General features: G+C 36.9%; 1 protein-coding gene across 10 annotated transcripts in view; it reads left to right on the top strand.

Annotated features, from left to right (window-relative positions):
* The window catches only part of DNAH10 (dynein axonemal heavy chain 10), a 52,891-nt gene that overhangs the window by 6,273 nt on the left and 29,695 nt on the right, over positions 1-16,923 (top strand). For 8 of the 10 annotated variants that reach the window (XR_005840131.2, XR_005840132.2, XM_040648371.2 and 5 more), the window contains exons 8-34: positions 115-345; positions 549-739; positions 1,204-1,402; positions 2,156-2,350; positions 2,978-3,148; positions 3,883-4,059; positions 4,406-4,579; positions 4,835-5,004; positions 5,703-5,854; positions 6,244-6,408; positions 6,850-7,054; positions 7,837-7,993; positions 8,684-9,160; positions 9,612-9,770; positions 10,341-10,457; positions 10,546-10,648; positions 10,877-11,055; positions 11,689-11,900; positions 12,171-12,327; positions 12,729-12,962; positions 13,061-13,183; positions 13,525-13,758; positions 14,225-14,448; positions 14,918-15,187; positions 15,276-15,459; positions 16,001-16,135; positions 16,540-16,692. Coding sequence is in view for 8 of the 10 variants with exons in the window: in XM_040648371.2 (XP_040504305.1) it covers positions 115-345; positions 549-739; positions 1,204-1,402; positions 2,156-2,350; positions 2,978-3,148; positions 3,883-4,059; positions 4,406-4,579; positions 4,835-5,004; positions 5,703-5,854; positions 6,244-6,408; positions 6,850-7,054; positions 7,837-7,993; positions 8,684-9,160; positions 9,612-9,770; positions 10,341-10,457; positions 10,546-10,648; positions 10,877-11,055; positions 11,689-11,900; positions 12,171-12,327; positions 12,729-12,962; positions 13,061-13,183; positions 13,525-13,758; positions 14,225-14,448; positions 14,918-15,187; positions 15,276-15,459; positions 16,001-16,135; positions 16,540-16,692 (5,148 nt within the window). In the remaining 2 variants the exon portion in view is untranslated. Of the gene's footprint in view, positions 1-114; positions 346-466; positions 740-1,203; positions 1,403-2,155; positions 2,351-2,977; positions 3,149-3,882; positions 4,060-4,405; positions 4,580-4,834; positions 5,005-5,702; positions 5,855-6,243; positions 6,409-6,849; positions 7,055-7,836; positions 7,994-8,683; positions 9,161-9,611; positions 9,771-10,340; positions 10,458-10,545; positions 10,649-10,876; positions 11,056-11,688; positions 11,901-12,170; positions 12,328-12,728; positions 12,963-13,060; positions 13,184-13,524; positions 13,759-14,224; positions 14,449-14,917; positions 15,188-15,275; positions 15,460-16,000; positions 16,136-16,539; positions 16,693-16,923 lie in introns of those variants that run through there. The other 2 variants (XM_040648375.2, XM_040648376.2) reach the window with 2 other exon arrangements.

Below are 16,923 nucleotides of genomic sequence, written 5' to 3'. Positions count from 1 at the left end.
GTTTTCTCAGTATACAGCATACTGAAAAAAAGAACAAATGTAGAGCTGTTTATAGGATCTCACCCTTGCGTAGTGGTAATTTAGAATTCTTATTTTACTCCACCTAACTTGTAGGGTAATGGTCCACTTGCAGAAATTGACCTCTGGCGTGTAAGAAATGCTGTTTTAAGTGACCTTAATGAACAGACAAAGCTTCCAGAAGTGGAAAAAGTCTTGACAATACTACAGGAAGCTGAGTCTGAGTGTGTCACAGATTTACATATAGTCTTCAGTGACCTCAGGGAACGCTGTGTGGAAGCTCTTGATAATGTTAGATTTCTTTCAACTCTGGAACACCATTTGAAGGTATGTGATCTTAAGAAAACTCTTTGCAGATCTGCACATCTTTAACCATCTCTGTAATTTAGTCACTAGAATGTTTCCTTGACTGAGTTATTCATTTACTAACGTCATGAATTTTCTTCTTAACTGTAGAATAAATACTGGTTTATAAAACATGTATCTGTATTTTCATGACAACTTATCCACAGTACTTATATATTTAATAGAATTTAACACATGGCACGGGGTTTCATGTTGTCTTGGATACAATTCCTTCACTGATGAATGCCTTAAGAATGGTATGGATTATCTCACGGTATTACAACACAGACGAAAGGATGGCACCCCTCATGGAAAGAATTGCTTGGGAAATTTCAAATCGAGTGTGCAAAGTTGTGGATTTGCATACACTATTTAAGTAAGTACTGGATTCCTACTTAACTGGTCTGTATTTATTAGAAGCTTTACTTGTTTTATGGAAAGTGTAATAGATAATACTTGCATCAAATATGCTTCAGTGTTGTTCTCTATCTCAAGTTCTATTGGAAGGCCAATTAAAAGTCAATTTATGTTGTAGTTTTCATAAATTACCGAACCGGTCCTGAAGAAACAGATGTTTGTCCTCTTTTCTCTTGGAAGGATGTAAATCAATAAACACCATGCAATTACTGTGCTACAAAAGTGGCGTAAATATAATTAAAATCAGTCCAGAAGTAATACCTCCTTTCAAAATCAGTCCCACTGAAAATTGAGATATAGCAGTTGAAAGTTTAACCTAGATCTAATTAATATATCCTGCTTTAGCAGCTTCTAATCAGTTGAGATTTCATATCTATAATCTTTCTGCCTACAGTATATTAACTCTTTTGATTTGATTAATAGAGAAGATAGAGCTGCTGCAAAAAAGAAAATAGCAGAGGCCAAAAGTACTCTTGAACAGTGGAAGAAATCTTATTTTGCTGTTCGTGCCCAGATTGAAGCATCAGGAAGAGAGCAACACTGGGAATTTGACCGAAAACTTTTATTTGGGAAAACAGATAATATGACTTCAGTCTGTCAAGATCTGTATGACATTTTGCAGGTAGTTGTATAGAAAGTAATTATAGAGTATGATTGTGTCATCAGTATCCGCTTATGTAGAGGAGATTCTTTTGTTACTGTAGTTGTTGAAATGCTGATAGCCTTTATCTGTTTGTTTTTTCCTGTGTGTGTGTAACCTCAGGACCTGAGCAATGACTTTAACAATGATGCTCTTAATGCTGGAGATGAAATAACTCTTCTCAAGTGTTAGTTAAGGAAAGGTATTACTGTGTACAGTACTGCTGTTAATAATATACAGACTTGTAATAATTGTTTGACCGATTTGCAATTTTCATGGCTTGTGGTATCATCTTAGATAGACTACTTATTTGAGTATACCATAATATAAAATTTGACTGTACATAAATCAGTGTTACAATTGTAAGGTAACATACACGAACAGATGCTCTGTTTAGGCTCCTTCAGAGTAGGATAACCAGAAGTATTTGTTGTCTGTCTGGTCAGGTGCTCTGTAGACTGTGTATGTAAAAACCTAGTGAAATAAAAGGTAATAATAGCTGAGTGCTTTTTGTTTTGACAGCTGCAGTTTTGGGCCTCTAGAGCTGTTTTTCTTAAAAGTACTTAGTGTCTTGTATAGGAATATGCAAAATGTAAATGGTAACAAGAATGGATCGTTCTCTGGGGTATAGTTATTTTAAAAGGAAATAATAACAGAAAAGTGTTAAATGTCAGGAAAAGAAACCAACAACCCATTAAAATTAACGGTTTTTGATTTGTTCTTCTGAATGAACAGGTCACTGAAGAGTTTCACAATGTATTTGGTTCTGAAATGAAAGCTGTCACAGGTGATCCAAAGTACGTTGATGATCTTCTGAGAAGAGTGGTTGAACTAACTAGTCCAATGGAAGAGCTGGCTTTTGACCCTTTTAGCCTTGAAGGTGCACATGACTGGAAATTAATTATGGAAGAATTTAAAGTGGGAGTTTCAGTAAGTAGCACATATGGTGACTTTTTTCTCCCTTATTCTGTTCTATATAACAATTCCTTGTAGAATATCAGTATTTTCATTTAAAAAAAGTGTTTGAAAAAAAAATATATGTGAACAAATACATAAATGAAAATGAGGGGTATTCAACCATTTTTTTTAGTCAGTACTTTATTTGCAAGTTCTTTTTGTTTATAGTTTCACTTTATCTTGCAAACTGATAAAACATGCTTTGTATTCATTGGCAAAAATCACTACAGCATGACCTGAGGGTACATGTGACTTCCCTATACTTGAATGCTGCGTATCTTAATCAGGTTCCACAAATAAGTTGAGCTCTTTCTGGATGCATTCATCCCTTTATCCCTCAGATAATGAAAGGTCTTCAACAAATGAAAGATGTTACAGTGTTTTTTGTGACTCCCATACCTGCCCAGCAGACATAGGTTTAACATTAGTTTTTTGTAGCTTACTGGAAAGCCATCAGTTTTCAGATCGTTTATAAGTCAAAAGAGTAGTAAAAATATGCTTTACAGCTGGTACAAAAAGGTATTTTCATTATGCCTACCTTTCTTGGTTTCATAAGATGAAGGTCTAAGGAACAGGATTTCTTGGTTTGTCTCCATTTAGAGTATTGAAGAAGATGCCAAAAACTTTATTGATAAATCTTTTAAGACTCTTCGATCAGCAGAAACTGCATTTGACATGCTGTTGAACTTCAAAAACACCCGCTGTCGTGAAACAATTAATAAGCAGCTGATGATGAAGTTCAATGACATATTGGACCAATACTGTAAAGAGGTATTTAATGAGGGTTTCTTTATAGATGAAGTACTTTATTGAAAAAAATAAATCTATGAATCTCTCTACATATTTCAACAAAAGTATTTACCGTCTGAAAGACTGACAGGTTTTAAAAAATTAAGAATTGTTCCTGTTTTTGAACCTGCATGCAAGATAGTATAGTTTATTTGCTGAAATGATGTACGTATCTGAATCTGTGTAGCACAGTATGGCAAGTGAAGGATGTTTGCCTGTACTCTGAGGCTTGTGGCTGTTCCTTTACCTTGTGAGCAGCGGTACAACAGTAGTCATCCCTGAGAAAAGCTATCTTTTAGCTTTCTGATGCTGGACGGAACGTTATGGTATGACCAAAACATGCCTGAGATTAATAGTGAAGGCAGAAATAATTTCTCAGTTCTGTGAAAATAACTACCGTGAAGTGTATACATTGGAAAGCCTTTGCTATCATAGCATTTATCTTGATATTTCCAAGAACACCAAGTTTCACAACAAAATGTAGTCTCACAAAGAACACAAAGACAAAATAGCTGTTCCACAAGGTACAGGAAGGAAAACATTCTCTGTAATGCAATTGATACAACAAAGAGATGAATGAGGAATAAAAAATCATTGTTTTTGTCCTGTTGCTGGAATTAGCTTCAGAGCTTGTGTTTTGTACCAAGCTAGATGCTGATCGTGGAACAGTAAATAGAGAAATTATTCTTAACAGTGATTCTTTTATTCTCTTCTAGGTTGAATATGTTAAACAAATCTTTGTTCAAAACCTCATGGATCCACCCTTATTCAAGAATCATCCTCCACTGGCTGGAGCAATATACTGGTCCCGATCACTTTTCTATCGCATCAAACACACTATTGTTCGATTTCAGGAAGTAGAGGGGTTGCTTGCTAGTGAACGTGGAAAAGAAGTATGTTGGTTTCTTTGCTGTTTAATGAAGGAAGAAATACTTTCCTCGCACCTTTCTTCTAGGGATGTGAAAATGCTCTTATGTGAATGAAGTCTGAAGAATGTCTTTGCACGTAGTGGTCCATGTTAGTCATGAAAATTTGATTGGAAACCTTTTCACTGTTTCTCAGAGAGAGAGTGACAGAATCAATGACAGAACTCAAAAACCTAAATTCTTCATTGTCTGCATAAATTACAAGGCATTACCTACCCTCTCATTTAATACAGTTTGGAAACAAATCTTATTAAGACAGGATAGTGAATAATTTTTCCTGATCTTTAAGATGATACAAAGTTTTCCTTTCTAGGTCAAGCAAATATATCTTAAAGTGGCCAAGAGGATGAAAGAATATGAAGATCAGAAATATGATCAGTGGAGACATGAGACAGAAAAGATGCTCCCACTGTTATTGGAAAAAACTCTGCTGATAGTCATTACTGATGGGCCGGCAACTCATGTTAGTCTAGAGACTTTTGATCAGGTAAGAGATAGAAAGATAACATACCAGGCTTCTCTGAGAAATAATTGAAATCTATCTGATGGTCAGTGGGATTTGTCTAATAGAATGCTGAGATGCCGATCAAATATTAAAGGCATTTCCACCAGCTTTGAATGTCAGCCATACCGTCTGACTTTTACCTACCATCTTATCACATGTCCCCAAAAGTTAAGTTTTTCCTTGCATTGGAACTGTCTGGTGGTGTTTCTCTGGTTTCTGCTCTTTCTTGTGTTGTAGACATCAGTAAAAGAGGAGTCTATCACCACAGAGAAAAGTGTCCAATTCCTAGTGAATTTTTCTCCCAGACTCCAAGAGATTATAACTGAAACAAAGTACATGGAACAGCTGGGGTTTCCAGTCCCAGAAGTAGCAAGAAACGTGGCATTACAGGAAGACAGATATATTAGGTAAAGCTGTAACTGCTTGCATACACACTTGCATCAATGTTTCAAGTGATTTCCCTGCAAACCTCAGTGTGTCCTGAGTCCTCAAATTTTGGAAATATGAGAGCTCTTACTGACCTCTTTTTTTAAAGACGAAATTGCTAATGGCCATAACACGCTAACAGTCTGTCCTCTGGTGCTGTCTACATCCTTTCACCCTGTAAAGACTGCGTTTTACAAATGAATATCAGAAGAAAATCTGAGGGAAAAACAAAGCATGAAAGTTAGTTGGTTTTTTGTTTGTTTTTGCCATGAACTGCTCATCTAATGTAAATTTCAGTTAACGTTTGAACTCGCTGCTGCTTTCTTGTGCAGCATTGAATAAGTCACTTTTGCCCCAATTATCACAGACGTTTAGGCACATAAAAATGCCAACAAGAGCCCTAACTGGACTTTAAAATTTATTTACTTTATTTCTTTATGTGCTTCAGTCTGAGGTTTGTTTAAGACAAACACTTTGTTGGACCAGGAGAGGTTGTTCTAGCTGCTATTGGGATCGTGTGGGATTTTTCTTTTGTTTTTGAAAGGAAGTGAATTGCATATATGATCAATACATATTCCATAGTTGTTCCTGCAGATTTTTATTTATGTTCAGAATAATGTTTCCAGTGTACAATTTTTATATTCTTTTTGTTGCTGTTAATGTGTTTTACACTTATTAGGTATGCAAATGGATTAAAACATATGCTGGATGACTATCACAATGTAGTAGGAACACTGAATGAAGCAGAAACCAAACTTCTTGATGACCATATTCAAGAGCTCTGGAAAGTATTCAAACTAGGGCAAAGAAGACTCAACTGGAACTCCTTAGGTAATGGTGATACTATTTTAAAATGGCCTCAGATACTGATTTTCAGTTTAAAAAGTCTCTTCAATTCTGCACTCTATTTGATATGCCAGATGAGATCAGTATATTCATAAATAGTACATACTATTGCTCTGGTCTAATAATACATTAGGCAGGGTCTGATCCAGGAGGATATTTCTTATGTTTTCATTAAATATAAAATGTTAAGTGGGAATGGATATAAACTCTTAAATCTGGAAAGGAACTGGATGAATGATTAGATGTGAAAACATCTATTCTATCTGCAGTTATATCTGTATTACTTTTATTTCCAACACATCTGGTTGTGATAATTTTGATACGATGTTGAAAGTTTTGGTGAAAGAAAGCAAACGATTATGATTTATTTCAAGGTATTGATGACTTTATAGTCCGATGTAAACAAGCCATCAAGAAGTTTGAATTCCTCGTCCATCAGATTCATGCTAAATCTGGAGACATAAATGACAATCTTCTGCAAATAGGATCAACAAATCTTTTTAAATTTCCACTTTCAAAAAGTGGTGATGTGCTTCCCAGTAAGTCTACATACTCTCATTTCTGAGCTCTGTGATGTTTTACTTTACTATCTGCATTTTTGAGTTGCTAAGATAACACCACATGATGTTCAGGGTCAGGCTGGAGCAGGCTCTGAGCACCTGACTGAGCTGTAGATGTCCCTGTTCATTGCAGAGGAGCTGGATTAGGTGACCTCTAGGGGTCCTTTCCAACTAAAATGATTCTGTGATTTTTGAGTCTTATGGAGATTGTTTTCATATCTATTAATTGCTGTTGAATAATTGAATCCATATAAAATAGAGGACTGAAAAATTAATAAATTAGTGTTATTAAATGAAGATATTTTATTAGTATACAAGAGCAATTTCATGTTCACAAATAAAGCTCAGCTAATTATCCCACTGTTGAAGACTGTTAAGTCTTCTGCACTTGTTAACTTTATTTTTTGTAATATTTTGCAGATGTGAAAGAATTTTTTGAGTATGTTAAGTGTGAAAGAGCAAAAGATATAGATCACATGGTTAGAAAGTATACTGCAATTCCGCAGCTGTTAACACAACTGGAAGGGATTGTCAATATAAAGAGTGACAAATCTTCAAAATTGGCTTCCTATTATGCATACTGGGAAAATAGAATTTATCAGATGTTGATACAGTTAATTCTGAAGTAAGTCAATTTAATGTATTTTTAGTCTTCGCTCCTTAGGTTTTTCTCAGTCTGTTGTTCTAAACTCATGTAATGATACTCTGTTTGAACACCTCAATGATTTGCAGTTTGAAACAGGCTTGTATTTTTACTGCTTTTGTGCAAAGAGTGCAGAACTGCTAACAAGGTAGAGGAGAGACTTGAATTCTGAGAAAATGGGTATTGACGTTGTCAGCAAGAGAGAGAAATAAGGTACATTGTTCTGCAGGGTATGGAGTTGTGTATCTCTGCTTTATTTTTAAAATTAAAACCTTGTATTACTGAAGAATGCAGTCTTGTAAATTTGTTGCCTGGGTGCCCATGGCATCCCTGTAGAGCAGGAAACAGCAGTACGAGAACACTGATTTGTTGGATTATGCTTTACCTGGGACAAAGAAGGTTCCTGTAGCAAAATATTAGAAGGGCTTTTTACAGCATCTCTAGCAGAGAATTGCAGGGTTATAGAAGCTTCCCAGCCATCTCTCCCTCTCATGATCCACATCTTTAAACCGTAGTCTGAGGATCCTTTTGCACTGAGATATTCCCATTCATTCCTTTCAGTAACTTAATTTAGTTAGTCAGTGTTTTGCACTAAGTCAGTCTTAGTGGGACAATTTTGCTCAGATACGCATCAGTGTTTCCAGCTGGAATAACTGTTAACTGACTTCTGACACATGCTCACATATCTAAATGCATACCTCATAATTGCAGTCTCTCTTGGGCAGCTCACTGCTATCTTTGACATGATTTTTTTCCTCTCCCAGGAATTTGCAAGCTTTTAATGCAGCTGTTCTTGCAAATGTGCCACTGTTCCAAATAGAAGCTGTTTTGTCTCCTCCAAAGTTTATCTTGCTACCCAATGCCTGTGAAATTGAGAAAATGGCAGGACAATGTATCCGAGACTGTGTTGAGGTCACAAAGGTGATTTTTGATTAAGATTTACTTGTTGCCTTATTTTGCTTGTGATTACATTGAATTAATCTTACTTTATGTTTGGGCAAGAGTTAATATCAAAAGGAAGATTAATAATGATTTATTGTGAAATAAAAATATCCAGTACATTGTTCTAATTTTAAGCTGTCCTAATTGTGCAAGCTGATGACTCAGGAAAGAAATCACCATAAAGCTTTATGCAATTTTTACTCAGGTAACATGATTTTCTCTCTCAGTGCTTGTCACTCAGTGGAGATGTAAAAAAAAAATAGACTGAAAGATGGAAAGATTTTATTAGGATGAAATTATCTCTTCTCTCAAGTGTTTGGGAAAATATAACCCAGGGGTATGCAAACTTTTGGCTTGGCGAGGCTGCTCTGAGCAAGGAGTTGTTGTCTTGGGCAACATAGAAAATGTATAATATAGTTAATGTATATAAGTAACAAAATTTCTCCTATTTTTTAATATTCTTTATTAAAACATAAAAAAGAGGGCAACGAAAACATAAAACTAGCAGGTTGAACATGTATGAAATAACTTCATGCTTTGAGAAAAACAGTTGTTTCAAGAAATCATTCACATTACTTTGTACGTAGTCTCCTAAAAAACTATGAATTATTTGACTAATGTGACTGTCTACAAGGTAATTATTTTTCAAACCTGTCTTGAAAACTCTAGCATTTTGTGCGGTGGATGCATGGCACGTGTATTGAATGCCCTCCTCAGCGTGTTACAGAAGGTGAAGTTATCACATTCAGCTTTTACAGTGATATCTCCCAGAACCCTCTGATAACTGAGCAGGCTGCTCTCATCACTCAGAATGTCCACAGAGTCCTGACTTCTCTCAGCACGTACTTGAACCACTGGGAGAGATATTGTTTTCTGTGGACAGTGGACAAAGATGTGACCATACAGAAGCTTGCTGCTGAAGAGCCTTCCTATGTCACCTTCGATGAAAAGTTGCAGTTCTATGTGAAGGTAGCTCAAGAAGTCACTCAACAGCCCTTGATAAAAGATGAACAATTTATCAGGCTTTGTCTGAGTTCTTTAGTTCCTGCAGTGGAGGATAAAGCTAAGGATTGGATGATTTCCCTTGGAAAGTTGCTTAATGAGTTTGCAAGAAAGGAACTCTTCAGTCTTCAGGAGGAGATCGAGGTAGGTGTTTTCTGTTCTTGTTGTCTGACACAGCTTTCACTGATTTGTAGGTGACCATATGAACCACTCTGAATTAGTTTGAGTGATGTGCTGTAGCATGCCATACATCCAGAGGTGAGCTGTCACTGCGTAGGTAGGAAACAAAAGAACAGTAATATGCAAAAAAAGAGGCTTTCTCATTCCTGTGTTTGTGAATGGTTCATGTAGGTAATTCTGAAATTCCTTTCAAACCACTCTTCACAACTTCTTTTTTGGTGTAACAAAAACATTTATGTTTTTATGGTATTTACTTCTTGTTGATTTTTAAAAAAATTTTTGTGTTGTGTTTGTCTTTACATAAACTAAAAATGAAAGAGTCAGCATGTCATTTTCTTGTGTTTTGTATTTCAGTAAGAATTGGCTAATTACTTTTCCAGTGTTGCCTCTGGAAATTAATTTTTTATTCTTACAGAGATTGTCTCAGAATCTTAAGACACCTCCTGATTCCTTGGAAGAGCTGAAAATTGTCCTCAGTACAATCACAGCTATCAGAGGCATGTCGTTTATGGTGGAACTGAAATATTTGGACATCTGGGAGAGATACCGAACTCTTGCCATGTATGATATTCAAGTAGGTGAATGTTATGTCTTGTCTCATAAAACATTTCAGATTTGAGCTTTGCTCACAAATGCTTCCCCTGTGAACTTATGTTTTCCTATTAAGACATTTCACAGAATCAGAGCACTGTTGAGGTTAGAAGTGACATCTGGAAATTGTCTAATGCAACCTCCGTTCTTGAAGTGGTAGCTCCATTTTAAATGGACATATTGCATGTGTTTAAATCTGATTCATAGAATCATCTAGCTTGGCTTTCAAGGTCATCAAGTCCAATCACTTAACCTAACCTACTGAGTTCCATCACTAAACCCTTAGTGATGTCTGTTAGTGCCACCTCCACACGTCTGTTATATACTTCTGGAGATGGGAACTCCACTGCTTCCCTGGGCAAGCAGTTCCAATGCCTAAGCACTCTCTATGTGAAAGAATTCTTCCCAGTGTCCAATCTAAACCTCTCCTGGTACAACTTGAAACTAATTAACTTCAGTGCTGTTTCCATCATTTGCATATTTATAATGCACATCTTTCTCGCTTTCCCGTGAGTATTTATTGCTTGTGAGAGATATTACTGTTTTGTTTTAGGTGGCTAAAGAAGAGCAAGAGATGGCTGACAAGATTAAGGAAAAGTGGGAAGCTCTCTTCTTTGAAGCATCAGAAGTTGATCACAACCTTGGAGGCACAAAAAGAATGTTCACAGAGGTAGTATTTGTAATTAAATTGACCAAAAAAAAAAAAAAAAAAAGAAGAGAAATAGAGAGGAAAACAATTTAAACTCTGTTCTCTCTAGATTACAAAGCAACAGATTGAGGACTACACTGCAAAGGTAGCAGATTTCTTCTCTAAATTCATGGCTGAGGGACCTGGTGCTGTTGGAGAAGATCTTGATAAAGGTAAATGAAGTGTGTAAAGTGGTGTCTTAACAATATTGGTCTATGGAAAATTCATCAAATTTTATGTAAAACAAGAAAATTGTGTTTTCCTTAACATATAAACTGATCAACTGATCAACATGACATTTTTAGTACTGTAATTTCTACCAACTATATGCAAATGCTGTCTTATTTATTCCCCATAATGCCTGGGATTGTTTATCTAGAAACACATCTGTCCTTTTCCAGGACTGGAACTCATGGCCATTTTTGAAAAAGAAATGGAAAAACTGGAAGAAATTCATCAGGAACTGGGCAGTGTTGAGAAACTTTTTGACTTGCCAGCTAAAGTGTATCCTGACTTAATGAAAGTGCAGAATGATATGAAAGGTCTAAAGCAAGTCTATGAAATTTATGAATTACAAAAGGTAAGTGTATGCACGCTCATATTCAGGCACATACCACATGCAATGGTGGGAGATAGAGGAGCTTGCGTTGTCCTTTAGTTACTAGAAACCCTGTTCCTTTGCATGAAATAAACTGACCTGTGATTTACCATCGTGATGTCAGTTTAATAATGTTAATAGAGGAGGACAGAATGTCTCCATAGTGAACCAAACACATACATTTATCAGATAGGAACAGCCAGTCATTCCTTGGAAATTATTGGATGATTTTATGTTGTACATGTCTCCTGATTATTTCAGTGGGATTACTTTTGGACATACAGGTGACAGTGGATATCTCAGGCTTTAGTCAGTCTTGTAATTTTTAAGAAGTTTTACTTTTTCAAGATTAAAATGCCCTGATGAGCCAGCAGCCAGACTGATCAACTGTAAATTATGCTCTTAAGAATGATTTTCCACTTCTCCATGTTTACTTCTGGTTTATTCATTATTTATTTTGGTTATGAATCTGTCCTGAATGTTAACCCACCTCTTTCTCTGTTTGTGAAATGTTGATGCAATCACATGTATATCCTGACTGTGGTCTCTGGATCCTGCTGTACCAAAAAATAAAGAGAAATATGATTCTTTTCCTCCTGATAACCTTGTTTCCAGGCAGCTAAAGAGGAGTGGTCTCGGACACTCTGGATAAACCTCAATGTGCAGTTTCTTCAGGAAGGAATTGAGGGATTTCTTAAAGCTTTTCGAAAGCTGCCCAAACAAGTCCGCAGTATGCCAGCAGCCTGTCACTTGGAAACAAAACTGAAGGCATTTAGAGACTCCATTCCTTTGTTGCTTGATTTGAAAAATGAAGCTTTAAGAGAAAGGTTTGCTCTTACCTATTTAAATCCATTTTTTAATATGTAGGAAGAATGTGTTTGTTTTGCTAGAACTTTCTGTTACTGGGGTCACGCTGTGTCCTGTAGCTTGAAAATTTCTCCTTAATGAACTTACATAATGGCATGCAAGTGGACTATCATGACGAGGGTACTTTGTATTTTTCAAGTATTGATTCTTCTATAAACTGTAAAATGCAAAACATTTGTTTTCTTTTTACTGTATTGTTGTATAGTTGTTAATACATCAATTTTATACAGGCATTGGCAAGACCTTATGGAGAGAACAGGCACAAGATTTGAAATGACAACAGAAACATTTACTTTGGAGAATATGTTTGCTATGGAACTTCACAAACACTCAGATATTATCAATGAAATAGTTGGAACAGCTGTTAAGGAGCTTAGCGTCGAGAAGGTAACTTAAAAATCATAGTAAAGCTAAAAAGGCATAGAAGACAGCAGTTTTCTTTAATGTGAGATCTTGAGTGGCATGACAGTAAGTTCTGCTATCTTCAGGGAGGTGCCGTAATGTAAATAAATCAGTAGCTCTGTTAATATGCTACAACAGCACAAAATCCTAGCTGTCATGGCTTTCACAGCAGTATATGGATTTCTGCTATCACAATAAGCAAGATTGGCCTGTGAAAAATGGAATTCATTTGGTTTCAATCATGATGTTTTGAAATAAACCTCTTTACGAACCAGTGCTGGAAATATGTGCAAAAGTTCTGATGAATTAATTGATTTAATTTTTATGCTACGATTACAGTTCTCTAGGTCTTGAAAACTGAAACACATTTCTATGTGCACATGCAGGGTATGAAGGACATAGCAGAAACATGGGAACAGCTGAAATTTACTGTACAAATGTATTTCAAAGGCACTGAGAAGCGTGGCTTTATTCTGGGATCTGTAGATGAAATTTTAGAGATTCTTGATGACAACAGTGTCAATCTTCAGAGTATCTTGGGCAGTCGTTTTGTGGGTCCTTTCCTTTCAACTGTTCACCGCTTGGAAAAAACTCTGTCATTGATTGGTGAAGTAATTGAGGTAGGGAAGAAAGTGTTGGGCTAAATAATTAACTTTTATTTATAATCAGGATTTTCTTTTCTTTTTTTTAATCTTTGATGGTAACATTTAACTCTTAGATCTGGATGGTGGTTCAGAGAAAATGGATGTACCTGGAGGGCATCTTTGTTGGCGGAGATATAAGATCACAGCTTTCAGAGGAGGCTGAAATGTTTGACAGCGTAGACAGTATGTTTAAAAAGGCAAGTAACTGAATTGTACTGTGATTCCACAATGCTATACATGTACTTGAAATACTACTGTACGTAGGAGCAAAGTCGAGTATGTGATTATGCTTGCATGGCTTGGGATACAGGCTTCTCTTACACTTGCTTTCACAGTAGTATCTTTGTGCTCTCAGCTTTAAGAACATGCATACTTAGCTCTGTGCTCATACTGTACTGCAGTATAGGAAACCATATTTAAGATTAATTCATTGTTGAAAGAACCTGTACTGCTGGTGCAGTCTGTTTTGTCACTAGCTAAATGTAATTAAATGTAATTCACTGCCGTTTGGTATTTTCTAATTTTATTTCCCACATAGATAATGGATGAAACTGCAGAAGAACCAGCGATTAAAAAATCCTGTGAAGCCCCAAATCGTCTATCAGACCTCCACCATATAAATAACGTGCTGGAGAAATGTCAGAAAAGCTTGAATGATTATCTGGACTCGAAGCGAAATGCCTTCCCAAGATTTTTCTTTATATCTGATGAAGAGTTGCTCAGTATCCTTGGCAGCAGTAACCCACTTTGTGTCCAGGAACACATGATAAAGGTACAGTGTCTGGTTTTCCAAAGTGCCCTTTACTTTTAAGTGCTTTTAAGAGCTGAACAGACTATTCTGTACATCATGCTAAGTGTGTGCTAGCATTTCCTGTGTACAAAGAACATCTTGGCAGCTTCTTCAAGAAACTTCTGAACAAACAAATCAAGCGGTTATGGTAGAGAAGGTTCAAGATACAACATAATGACCTATCATTAAGTAACCTTTCTATAGCTCCTGAGAGCTGCTTACTTTATAGGGGAAAAAAAAAAAGTCACTTGAGCCTGATCATTTGCTTGTTTACTGTGCAGTGGGGCTGCTGGGCTATGCATCACTGTTTCTATTTGATTATTTGCAGTCAGCTCCGTTTCTCTTTGGAGACGGTGAAAATTTCCTTTCAACATTACATGAGGGTTAGGTACAATTAACTCTTTCCAGCTTGATTTCTCATGTCAGTTTCTCTGTTGGTGCGTTTCAGATGTACGATAACATAGCTTCCCTGAGGTTTCAGGATGGTGATGGTGATAAGAAAATCGTGACGGCCATGATTTCAGCTGAGGGGGAGGTGATGGATTTCCGGCAGGCTGTGGCTGCAGAGGGCAGAGTGGAGAACTGGATGACAGCAGTGCTGGGAGAAATGAGGCGAACAAACAGACGTCTTACTAAGGAAGCTATTTTTCGATACTGTGAAGACAGAAGCAGGTGAAACAATCAGTGTCAAAGACAATACAAGTACCTCATATGGTACTGTGAACCACTAGAGATACGGAAGAACAGAAACTTCATTTTCTAATTGATACACAGCTTAGCCTGTATTTCTATAATGCAGGAGGAGTATGGATACCTGCATATGTAGTATTTTAACTAACCAGAAATAATGTGTTATTTACTCTCAGTGGTTTTCTAAGTCTTGAGTTTTCATTTTTAGGAATGTGTGCACAGTTTTTCTTATTATAAATTCTGCCTTGTCATTGTTACACATAGCATAGGTTGTTTTTCATGAGAATATTTCTTAGGCTTTAGAAATAATACCTCACACCTTGATTTTATTAATCTTTATAAAGTTTTGGTCATGTTGTAGTTGTAGAAATAGGAGGAACTTCCTATTCTTTGTTGTGATCATTTACTTAAACAGTAACTCAAACTCCCATACTATATGTATTTCCCATAGAGTTGATTGGATGTTACTCTACCAAGGCATGATGGTGCTGGCTGCCAATCAGGTGTGGTGGACGTGGGAGGTGGAGGATGTCTTTCGGAAAGTGAAGAAAGGAGAAAAACAGGCAATGAAACTGTATGCTAAAAAAATGCACCAACAAATTGACGAGCTGGTTACTCGCATTACTGCACCTCTGAGCAAAAACGACAGGAAAAAATACAACACTGTTCTCATTATTGATGTTCATGCCAGAGACATTGTTGATACATTTGTCAGAGACAGGTAAATCCTCAACCTCCTGAGAAAATACCAAAGCCATAAACTATACATCTATCCTTTTACCTCATATGTGCACGTCTCTCTTGTGTAGCATTCTGCAGGCTCAGGAGTTTGAATGGGAAAGCCAGCTGCGCTTCTACTGGGACCGAGAGCCAGATGAGCTGAACGTGCGGCAGTGTACAGGCACATTTTCATATGGTTATGAGTACATGGGTTTGAATGGACGTCTTGTGATCACCCCGCTTACAGACCGTATTTATCTCACATTAACACAGGTATATGTATTAAAGGAGCTCTTTTTAACTAACGTGCACTTTTAAAATATGCTTCCATGCCATCCACATAGTTGGCAACTAGGACATAAAGTAGGAAAAAAAATACAACAATGTGAACAGAAACATGTAATAAGTAGGTTGCAATAGTCTTCTAAACTAATTGCTTCAAAGATAACATAGAATGCATGTACAAAGAACATTTAAGGCTTGTTGTACCCATGGATTTGTTTGTGAATTTGCTACCAGCTTAATACGAATCCTTTGTGTAGTGGAAATGCTAAGTCACGGATTGAACCAGTGATTGATCACCTGGTAGGAAATCAGGGCCAAGCCAGGGGAGCTCAGGTGCAGACCTCATTTCTGGGGGTGGCTTACCTTCTGAGACCTTCAGAAGGTAAGCAGCTTCTTTCCTTTATTTCTGTGCCCACAGCTGTTGTATTTGTGCAAATCTTCACTTGTTGTAGCCTAGGTTCTTGCTGCTCTGCTGTTATTGCTCTGCTTTTCATCGCATTACACTTTGCCTTTTGGTCTGTCTTCAAAGGCTTTATCAATGTTTTTGGGAGGAGCACCAGCAGGGCCAGCAGGTACAGGGAAAACAGAAACAACCAAGGATCTGGCCAAAGCACTGGGCTTGCTGTGTGTGGTGACAAACTGTGGAGAAGGCATGGATTTCAAAGTAAGTTTTTAAGATCTGTATTCACTGGAAAGAGCCATTTACTATTCTTTTTCAGCACACAGAGTAAGCACATGTTTCGAACTTCTGAACATGCGCCTCCTTTAGAGTTACCGTGTCAATTGGTGGTGAAATAGAGTGAAAAATAACTATTTTGAGCGAATGTTGGAGGGAATTTGAAGATTCTATTTGTCCTTTCAAACAGGGAAACAATGGCTAAGTGTCTAAGCTCATCGTGGGCTATCTCCACTTGGCAAAGTTATTGAAAGGCCTTAGGATGGATTGCTAGCTCCTGCACGTATCCAGAGATTTTTCCTCAGACATTAAGAGTTTTAGCATACTCCAATTTGCCGATGGTGGATTTTTTTATGTACTCATTGCTGAGATGTTTTTCTTCTTCTTGTTAGGCAGTTGGTAAAATCTTCTCTGGTCTTGCCCAGTGTGGAGCATGGGGATGCTTTGATGAATTCAATCGTATCGATGCTTCTGTGCTTTCAGTCATTTCTTCTCAGATTCAAGTTATTCGAAATGCTTTAATGAATCGTCTGAAAACATTTCAGGTAAAGACTAAAAAAGAAGAGTAATTGTGAAAGCTGATCTTGTGCTAGAGGCCAAGATCCAGGACTGGACCCAACCGGGAGATCAGAGGGCTATTTCTGTGGTAATTGCTTTGTGCTGAGTATTTCGGACTCCAGAATATGTACTCTGAGATTCAGGGATACTAGATCTTTGCTTATTTCGTAAACCTTTGCTAGATTCTTCCCTTGTGAAGTAGGAGAAAAGTAAGCTAA

The sequence above is a fragment of the Gallus gallus genome, chromosome 15 (assembly GCF_016699485.2).
Source record: "Gallus gallus isolate bGalGal1 chromosome 15, bGalGal1.mat.broiler.GRCg7b, whole genome shotgun sequence".
Taxonomy (NCBI): domain Eukaryota; kingdom Metazoa; phylum Chordata; class Aves; order Galliformes; family Phasianidae; genus Gallus; species Gallus gallus.
This window is presented reverse-complemented; position numbering and strand designations above follow the sequence as displayed.